The 10,813-nt window shown below is 32.8% G+C and overlaps 1 protein-coding gene across 1 annotated transcript; it reads right to left on the reverse strand.

Moving 5' to 3' along the window:
• Positions 1-4,618: 4,618 nt before the first annotated feature.
• Positions 4,619-8,935, reverse strand: LOC143568116 (putative receptor-like serine/threonine-protein kinase At5g57670). The gene is made up of 7 exons (XM_077054351.1): positions 8,726-8,935; positions 8,380-8,634; positions 7,611-7,768; positions 7,423-7,502; positions 7,192-7,327; positions 6,875-7,024; positions 4,619-4,815 (listed from the first exon to the last, which is right to left on the reverse strand). The coding sequence occupies exons 1-7, from the start codon at positions 8,919-8,921 to the stop codon at positions 4,642-4,644; spliced, it is 1,149 nt and encodes a 382-aa protein (XP_076910466.1). The 5' UTR covers positions 8,922-8,935; the 3' UTR covers positions 4,619-4,641.
• Between the last annotated feature and the right edge of the window lie 1,878 nt (positions 8,936-10,813).

A 10,813-nucleotide genomic window follows, 5' to 3' on the forward strand; every position in this document is an offset into this window, starting at 1 on the left:
AAAATCTTGAGATTATTAATCACTCCCAAATTGTTCACAGTAACTAAAATGTCATCAACATATACAGTGACATAAACCACTGATGATCCTATAGATTTTGAAAAAAAAGAATGATCATTCTAAGAACCCACATACCCTTTTGACTTTAATGCGGAAGATAATTTCTCATACCATTGTCTAGAAGCATGTTTCAAACCATTTAAGAATTTCTGAAGTTTAAGCACCTGATTATCAGGAAATTGCATACCAGGTGGTGGTAACATATAGATATCCTCATCTAAATCCCCATGAAGAAAAGCATTAATAACATCAAGCTAGAAAAGAGGCCAACTTCGTTTTGTAGCGACAGCTACAAGGCTTTGAATGGTGATCACCTTGATAACAGGAGAAAATGTTTCATTATAAGCAATCACCTCCTTTTGAGTATCGCCTCTCACCACCAATCTTGCTTTACAACGCTCAATCGTTCCATCTGTGTTGTGTTTAACTTTAAACACCCATTTGCATTTAATAGCTTTCTTTCCGGGGGGAAGAACAACAACAGCCCAAGTATTAGTTTTCTCAAGAGCCTGAACTCAGCTTTCATGGCATTTTTCCATTCAAGAATGCCAGCAGATTCCTTATATGAAATAGGCTCATGTAAATCAGAGATCACTTGGGTGAGACACAGACTAGAAGGAAGAAGATGAGAAGAAGTGTAAGAGATAGGAGAGAAACTCAAATTAGTGACGGTGTGGAAACAATGATAAGAAGATTCAGAATTATTACAAATATAGTCATTTAAGTATGAGGGCGGAACAGAAGTTCTCGAAGATCTTCGAGCAGGATCAGGGATAGGAATAGAAGATGAAGAATCAGGAACAAGATTAAGAGTAGGAGTAGTAGGAGAAGTTGAAGGATTAGGAGCAAGATCAATATGAGGAGTGGACAAGGGATTAGGAACGGAAGATGGAGGATCAGGTACCCGAACAGGAGGAGGAGTAGATGATGGATCATCAAAAATTGATTGATGAGGTCAATATATGGGGAAATGAAGCTATCTTTGGATTTAGTTATAGGGAAATAAAGATTCAAAGAAAACATCTTGAGACATGACAACTTTGTTTGTGTCAAGGTCATACAATGTGATTGCCTTCTTACCAAGAGGATAACCCAGAAAAACAAAAGGCACGACCCTCGGTTTGAATTTATCTCTTCCATGAGATAAGGTGGAAACATAAGTAAGACAACCAAAAGACTTCATATGTGCCTATGAAGGAGCTTTTCCTGTTAAAACTGCATAAGGGGTTTTATTGTTAAGAATTTCAGTAGGACACCAATTGATTAAATATGTTGCAGTTAACACGCAATCACCCCAAAAATGAACCGGCAGCTTAGATTGAAACATAAGAGCTCTTGAGGTTTCAAGCAAATGTTTATGTTTTCTTCCAACAATTTCGTTTGTTGAGGAACAGGAACACAAGTGGTCTGATGAACAATGCCTTTACTCAAAAAATATGCGCTTTGAAAAGATCTAGACCCCAGTTCAAAGCATTATCGGATCTTATGCATTTCACACTGGTGCCAAAATGATTGCTAACCATTTCAATAAAAGATTGAAGTATGGGAAAGGCATTGCTTTTAGTTGAAAGCAAATGTGTCCATGAGAAACAGCAACACAAGTGGTCTGATGAACAATGCCTTTACTCAAAAAATATGCGCTTTGAAAAGATCTAGACCCCAGTTCAAAGCATTATCGGATCTGATGCATTTCACATTGGTGCCAAAATGATTGCTAACCATTTCAATAAAAGATTGAAGTATGGGAAAGGCATTGCTTTTAATTGAAAGCAAATGTGTCCATGTAGTTCTGCTGGCGTAATCATCCACTTTGGTTAAAAAACATCTAAAGCCATTATATGTTGCTGTGTGATACGGCCCTCAAACATCAACATGGATTAACTCAAAAATTTTACTAGTTGATGTGGTACTAGTAGGAAATGGCAGTTTATGTTATCGTGCCTTAGGACAAATATCACAATGCTTAATAAATTTCAAAGAAGCATTAGAAATGAAAGACAATTGTTTCAGTTTGTAGCTTGGCAAATGACTAAGTTTGTTGTGCCAAGTTTCACAACTTACAACAAAATTATACGCCTTATTGGAAATAGAAAAATGTTTAGTGACCTCGAGAAGGTAAAGACCATTTTCCATATAACGAAGAACTTGTGGCCTCTTCAGAGAATGTGCCTGTAAAACCGTAGTTTTAGAGAAATGAGCAATACCATCAGTATCAATGCATAATCTTGAGACAGAGACAAGATTCCATTTAAAATGTGGCACGAAAAGAACATTCGACAAAGAAATGTCATCCGTCAAATGAACAATCTCATATTGATGGACTGTGATAGATGCCCCATAGGAAGAGTGATAGGAATAGGATTTTTAAGAAAAGAAATGCTTAAAAACAGATTTTGATCATGGCACATATGATCATTTGCACCATTGTCAATGATCCATTTAGAACAATAATTTGAAAAATTGATGGACATATTCAGAATAACTAAACTATTTGAAGCTGCCACTGAAAAACATAACAAAATGAAATAAATGCACGAAAAGAAGGAACGAAAGAGGATAAAACTTTATGTGCTTTATATCTTACACAATGTATAAGTATATACGCTAGAAAACTTATGCGTCGTGTAAGTAAGAACTTACGCCGGCGTATAAGTTGAGCAAAAAGGAATTGATAAAATTTTGAGTGAAAATGAATGAGAAAAGATCTGAAACTTTGAGAAACATGTTCAAAAACAAGAATATGACATGTTGTGAACTTTTGATGAAGTTTGAACGGTTAAAACTTTTGGAACTACGAAAAATTGTAGAAAAGAGACGAAATCTCACAAGATATTGAATGAAACGAACGAAATTGATCAAAGAACAATCAATCCCCGAACAAAACACAAGAATGATCAAATGAAGATGAGAAAATCGGCGAAACGAGAGAAACCGGTTGAAACAAAGAGCAGGATTAAGAACCTTGCTCTGATATCATGTAATCATTGAAAACGAAAACACAGGAATAACATAAGAAATGAAGCAGGAAAGAAAATTTTATTATCTCAGAATGAAAAAATACACATACAAGAAACAATAAAACAATTTATATAGGCACAACATGCGCGGCGTATATGTTGTCCGGCATGTAAGTTACACGTCGTATAACATATACCACGTATATGTTTATACGCTCATAGATTGCACCATTGAAGATGCATATTTTCATTATTTAACAAATGAGTATGTGAGGAAGTGGCAAGATACAACTTTGAATCATGTTATTTCAACGTTGAACGAATATGACGATTGCACACTTTGAAGATGCATGTTTTCATTCTTTAGCAAATGAGCATGTGAGGAAGTGGCAAGATACAACTTTGAATCATGCTATTTCAACGTTGAACGAATATGACGGTTGCATCATTTGAAGATGCATATTTTCATTCTTCAGCAAATGAGCATGTGAGGTAGTGACAAGATACGACTTTGAACCATGTTATTTCAACATTCAACGAATCTGATATAACATGCATTTACGAGTGTCGCAAATGTTTAATGTTTTTTCTGTGGTTAATTTGGTCATCTTTTGGGGTTATAACGTTTTGGGCAACATGTTGTCCTTTCATCAAATTTTTGTATTTGTTTGCGTGACCTATGTCACATTTTGTTTTGTTAAATGTACCTAATTTTTTGAACATGAAAACATGTTATAAGAAAAATCAAAGGATTGTCAATACCCACTAACCAACATGATTAAGTAAACCACGACTTTTTTTTTGGCATATGGCCTTCAATAGATTATGGTAGAAAACCAATGAAATAAGATTCAAACATAATACCTTCAACAGGGGGGATAATGTGATATATTGATCACTAGTTTAATAGAATAAAGATGGCACAAGGTATGGGAGAATTTTAGAGCATGAGAGATAAATTTATATAATGACATGTTCTAGTTAATTTATAGAGATGGGGGAGTGTGAACGCTCTTACTTGAATCTTCTTACTGATCCGGGACTAATTCGTGTCGTGTCAAAAATTCAAACTCACACGGGCTACTAACCAGGTGAACTCTCATTCAATGACCTAGTTAATCGTTTTAAGTTTCTACGAGACCATGGGTCTACTTTCTAATCACAAAATGACGAGATATATGTGGATCATGTCCTACACGCTGGTGTTGTCACAGGTGGAATTATTACTATGAGCTGGACTTCAAAAGCTGAGTTGGTCACTAGCCACACCATGATTGTGCAATCTTATGAGCATACCCTCCATGTGATGTAGATGATTGAGCCATTTAATTCTAACAAAAAAGCTCAAACTTAAATCATCATACCATTATTGTTTCCTCTCTCAAAACTTCTAAGTATGAAAATGTGAATTACCTAAAATTCTTGAACGTACATATTATATCAATGTTTTAAAAACTTTTTATGTATATCAAGTCTAGTGTGGTTCCCATGTGTATGTACGGCTCACAAAATAATAACATTACGTGTCGAACCATCGAATATACTGATCAACAAACTGTATTATCAATGCATACCGCATATACACATGAACCTTCTAATAAGTTCCCTTGTGTGTTCGTCCTATCTAAGTGCTTTTTATCGACACCGAATCTAGTACAGAAGGCGATGAGGTACTGCTGTCATAGAATTCAAACTCAAGATCCTCAAAACCCCAAAAGTCGTCTTGTTCTTCTGTTTCTTCTTCGGGCATTTTCCATCGGTTTTTATCTAGTTCGTCTTCAACCATTACATCAAGAATCTATAAAACATGGATCAACATCAAACAATCCCTTAATAATAAGATTATTATCACAACGCAAGTTCATTTATTAAAATATATATTTGATATATAAAGCAAGATTATGATTCCCATATAAAAACAGAAAGAGTGATAGATAAACCCTAATACTAACAACAGTTAATTAAAGAAGAAGAAGAAAACAAAATCCCATTATTGACTACGTCATCACATTAAGGTGGTCTTTCATTATCGATAATTCTCCAAAGGGATAAAACGTTAAAAGGCTGTCAGTTTTGATATTATTAATGACATAACTATTTTGTATGTCACATGGATCATATACTGTGGAATGATGTTGAATCCAAGTGGCTAATTAGAGGTAGGTGAAATATAACATTCAAAGATTATATCAAAACCACCATACAAGAACACCTTTGAATATGTATGTAATATTTTAATCATATATTGTGATCTTGATTACCTTGATTATTAGAAGACGTAAGCTAAAGTCAAGAAAAATTATTAATACATATATGCGTTCACGCAATCACGCACAATGGTGTTGGATTGTCAAGATGGCAAGAAATTATTAATACTCCCAAACCGTCTTACGACCTTACCAGAATGGGAATGACGCTGATGTTCTTTATTTAGGTTATAACTTTTAAATCAATTTTTAGTTCAAAACTACAAGTTTACAAGTTACAACCATTGTTTCAATCCCTTCAAAACTCAAAATTTTGTAATAATCAAAATCCTCAGTTTAATATTTTAGTTTTATTTCTAAAGTTTTTACTTTAAGATAAATTTTAGTTTTTATGTGATAGTTTCTAATGTTTGATATAAATCTAAATACACAGTTTGACATTTCTTCAAGTATGCATTTGTAGACAACAAAACCAAACAAATTGCCTAACATGTACAACTATTTTTATTTAACTTTCATATTCAAATAATACATATATATATATATATATATATATAAAGTTGTATAACAGACAAAAATATTATGCTAGACCTAGGGTGTTAATTGGAATCATGAAGGGACAAAGATTTGTATTTTAAGCTCCTTATCCACTTATTTAATCAAGGCTATTTACATTCAATTCATCTCTAATTAATTAGAGTAAAACTCTCATTTCAAAATTTTCAGAATTCGACAAGCATATACTTGATAATAATATATTAAAAACATTTCAATTTATGCGCTCCGACATGGTCCCCTATGCATGGCTTGGACTTTAAAGTTTTAAGCGTGATATCGAAAATGACAACCATCAAAAATATTTATTACCACTTGATATAAACATTAATATTTTATTCTCTCCTTTTTTACTAATATTTCAAAATGGTTATTTTTATAAATATTAGATTTACAAACCATGTAAATTTTACTTACACCGACTAAATAAAAGAGGAAAATAAAAATAGTTGATGTAGTTATGAGTTTGTATCTAAGATTAGGGTGTTTACGATTTAGTCCGATAGGTTTGGACAGAAAATTAAAGCATGCATGAGCAGAACCCGTTAACTACGGTTGGGGAATGCATGCCAAAGGCGGGTTAGGTCATGGGTGGGTAGGCACCCAGCTAGTTTTACCTGTTTGGTTGTTTACTAGTTTGATTTTGATTGAATCGATTTTTCTTTTTTACTTTTCAAAATCATTACTATGTACAAAATGTCTTAAAATATAAACATATATGTATTTTATATACATCCTTTAGTTTGATAAAATAAAGTTTATACAACCAGTTCCGGTTACATTAAGGTTTCTAAGTTTCAAAACAAACTAATCCATTAAAGCGTTAAAATTAAGCTTGACTAGCCGCTTGAATATCAGGGGGACCACCTTGCTTCAGTTTCAATAATTCATTAACAACTATATATGTCTAAAATGTTATGCATCGTTTACGAGCCTTAGTTCTCTTTCCTTTTAAAATTTAAATTTATTTTGGTAAATGTAAAAAAATAAAGTAATATATTCTTTTATTAAAGTTTGAATAAAGTAATTGTACCCTACATTAAAAAAAGATGTTTGCTGACTGGTGAAATGATTATAAAAAGAATAGATAGATACCTCGCTCATTGTTGGACGCCACGTGGACGATGCTCGAATACAAAGAGATGCCGCGAATGCAAGTCTACTAAGCTGCGACAAATCGTATTTACCTTCTAGTCTTGGGTCCACAATTTTTTCTACATCACCTTCTTTCAATATTGGTTTTGCCTATTAAAAAAACCATTTATTTACAAATATTAAGCATATGAATACTATTGACGTGTCAAACACAGAATCATATAAATATCACATAACCAATTTATATATTATAGTTTGGGAGTAGATTAGTGAGTATGTGAGCAAGACGTTTTAAAAAGTAAATCGATATAAATTACCCAGCCATGCAAGCTTTGATGAGAGCCGTCGACGGATTTCTTTCCAGACAAAATTTCAAGTAAAAAAACACCGAAAGCGAAGACATCTGTTTTTTCATCAACAACACCATGCATAAAATACTCTGGAGCCAAATGCCTATGAACATATGTCGACAAATGATATTAAGGCTATTAAAAAAATCATGATACAATATAAAATATAATGTTAAAAAATTGAACAAGTGAAATTACCCAAATGTCCCTTCTATTGGAGCAATTGAATGATGTGTCCATTGTGAAGGAAGCCATTTAGCAAGTCCAAAATCTGATATCTAGTAATTATATACACAATTTATTACAACATTAAACTTGTATGATATAATTAAAAATATATGTTACCCATATATTAAGGCATAAAAATCAATCAGTTGATTTCGTACCTGCGGTTCGAAATCTTTAGTAACCAAAACATTGGAGGCTTTTATATCCCGGTGAATTATTCTCCTTGGACATACTTTGTGCAAATAATGAAGCCCCTGTGCTGTCCCAATAGCGATTTTGTACCTCGTGTTCCAATCCATTACCGGTAAATCCTCATCTACCCAAAAACAAATAAGACAAGAATATCATTTCAAGTACATATTTTTAACAAAGAATCATAAATCCACATATAGAATATGTTTTGCCATAGTATAATATTGTTTCCAATGGAAGTGATTAAACATACATAGTGACCAATTGTTGAAGATTTATAGTGACCAACTGCTGTTCACAAAATATAATGATTCTAGTTTGTGTCCTTTACTATGCTTACAACTCATTTAATGAGTGAGTGTGTTTTCTTACAAACTGGGACTCAAATGCCTTATCTCATACAAGGTGGTACCATAGATAAAGATCTAGATACTATGAAACCAAAGTCCCTTGGTTATTATGTTTTTTTCAAAATAACCACACATACTCATTTTGATATGAGATGTAATTTTTACACAATAATAGTTACAACATGCACATTAAAAAATTTGTCTTGACGTTTTTACACTTAAATACACTTATCATTGACATGTTATGTTTTTATTTTTTATTTTTTTGGGTTTTTAAGCATTATAATAATAAGTTTGAAAGAAAAAAAAAACTAAAAATATTATTATGAATGGATCCATTGTTGATTTTGAAGAAACAAATCAAGAAGCTGTTGAGAAATAGTACCATGAAGGAGAGAAGCCACAGAACCTTTTGAGGAAAACTGGAAGATGAGATAAAGACCATTATCAATACAACAACCTAAAAGAGAAGAAACATTTGGATGATTCACATGACCAAGTGTTCCTATTTCTGTCAAGAACTCTTTCTCTTTTCTCTCATCACATGATATCTGAGTCAATCTTTTCACAGCAATTGCTTGGCCATCCTCCAACACCCCTTTGTAAACCTCTGCATACCCTCCTTTACCAACCATGTTTTCTAAACAAAAAAAAAATATATTAAAGCCCACAAACAGGTCCAGTTTTTATAGATACGTACCCATGAAAGAAAAGACTCTTGAATTAATTACCTGAGGAAAACCCATTAGTGGCAACAAAAATCTCTTCAAAAGAGAAGCATTTCCATGTGGGTTTCTTGAAAGACTCTGTTTCTCCATTGTTGAAAGAGTCTTGCTTCATAAAAATGCATTCTTTTGGCAAATCTTCTAAGCTTTGACGCTTCATAGAGAAGAGTCTCTTGAAACTGCCTGTTCTAATATACCTCATTTTGTTGTTCTAAAAGATCTCTTAGTAGAGTGAAAATTAAGAGGACATGGTGCACAGAAAGAGAAGAGAGAGTGTTTGAAATTGAAAAAAAGTTGAATAAGAAGGTAGGGTGGATGAGGGTTTTAAATGCTTTGTGGCTATTGGGGGTGGTAGTAGTAAGTTAGTAACTAGTAAGAGTAACTGTGTCAGCATGTACCAAATGCTTGTATTAAGGTGTTCTACCATGGGTGACAAAAATTAATAAAATAAAATTTTCGTTAGGAGAATAAAAAAAGAACTTGTGTAAATATGTCGGATCAATGGGTCAAATCTTCGGACCCATGAGTGCATGAGGATTGAATTCAGAGCTAGTGTTGGCAAATCCATATCGTTGTTAAGTCGGGTCATGGACCCATCAATTATTTGCTTGTAATTCCCCTTTTGAATAAAAAAATTAAGGTGTGCTGCGTTTGTACTATGTGGATTGTACAGGGTACATTTGAGTGCAAAAATACAGCCATTTTGATCATATAATAATGAGAACAGGTGTTCAAACTTCACAAATCTTGCTCATTCAAAGTTACACATAAAAGGTTTTATTTTTAAAATTGTAATTATTTTGTGTAAAAAACAATGGATAACTTAGATTAATAATTTGCTAATGGTGTTGATTAATAGATTATCTTGAGAACGTTCTCTTGCAAAATTGGTGAAAATGACTTGTTTCAAGTTAAAAATGTGTTTTTCCACCAACTTTGGACACACATTAGCATATATATATATATATATATATATATATATATATATATATATATATATATATATATATATATAATGATGACTAATATAATTATCATTTGCTCGGGTTGTGTTATGTTATCATGTATAATTTGACTAAGGGGTCAATTCTTGTAGTACATCTTTTTTAGTTGTGTAACCTTGGATACGATCACAATCTAATAGAAAATGCGAATTTTTTTTAAAGAAAAGTGTCTTCAATATCTGTGTTGGCCGCAACTTTGTTCTTTCTTGTTCTTGATTTTCTTTATTTATTTTCAGTTGTAATCAACATTGTAATAATTTCTTTTTTGTTTTATAATGTTCTTTCCGTACTGTAATTTGTTATAAAGTATTTTGTGTTATTTTCATAACGATGCTCCTACATGGTCATGCTCTCTTACAAGTTACAATATCAGATGTTCTTGTAATGGGAAAAACAAACGCATTTACTTTTTTCTTGTATCTTCTTTAAGAGTAAAATACATTTTTTAACATGTGATTTGGGTTAAGTTACAATTTTGGTCCCTATGCTTTGATTTTTATAAGATCAATCAATTGAAATAACAATGATCAATTTTAATGGTGTTACCACATGAGTGTTTTAAGTAGAATCCCCAAAGCATATAACCCATGTTCGGTTATATCTACCCATTTCATCCTCTCTAGCTAAGCATCTCACCAAAGCATTAATAGATCTCCATCAAAGCCATAAACCAAGCCCTAACTATCACCTCCTTCTTAAACCGTATACGAACCATTAAAAATCAATTAAGTATGATGAAGATGGGGTGATAGGGGAGGGTGAGAAGATGACAATGTTAATTGAAGCCAGCATCGAAGATTCAAATCGGAAAAGACTATGTGATCCAACTTCATAACTGGGATGGCTAGCAAGGGAGACACGGAGGAAGGAGAAGTGTTGGCAATGCTTATTTCTTCTTTTTTGTTATTATTATTTAGGGTCGGCTCGGGCATAGGGCGATGTGGGTGACCGGCCCGGGGCACTTAATTTTTGGGGGCACAAAATTGTATATATATATATATATATACATATACATATATTGTGAAAAAGAAATATGTATATCTAATGTTTTACTCTAATTAAACAATAACTAGCTTGGTTTAGTGGCAAA

Source organism: Bidens hawaiensis, unplaced genomic scaffold (genome assembly GCF_021521415.1).
Source record: "Bidens hawaiensis isolate Kalapana, Puna unplaced genomic scaffold, B.hawaiensis_p1.1 tig00023812_1, whole genome shotgun sequence".
Lineage (NCBI taxonomy): Eukaryota > Viridiplantae > Streptophyta > Magnoliopsida > Asterales > Asteraceae > Bidens > Bidens hawaiensis.

What these genes read in the sequence shown, in the direction of transcription:
- LOC143568116 (XM_077054351.1), bottom strand. Translation starts at nt 8,921, where the DNA reads ATGAGGTATATTAGAACAGGCAGTTTCAAGAGACTCTTCTCTATGAAG. An exon ending in TGTGGCTTCTCTCCTTCATG is followed by an intron (nt 7,769 to 8,379) that starts GTACTATTTCTC and finishes GTTTTTGGGTAG; the next exon opens with ATGAGGATTTACCGGTAATG. An exon ending in CTAAAGATTTCGAACCGCAG is followed by an intron (nt 7,503 to 7,610) that starts GTACGAAATCAA and finishes TATAATTACTAG; the next exon opens with ATATCAGATTTTGGACTTGC.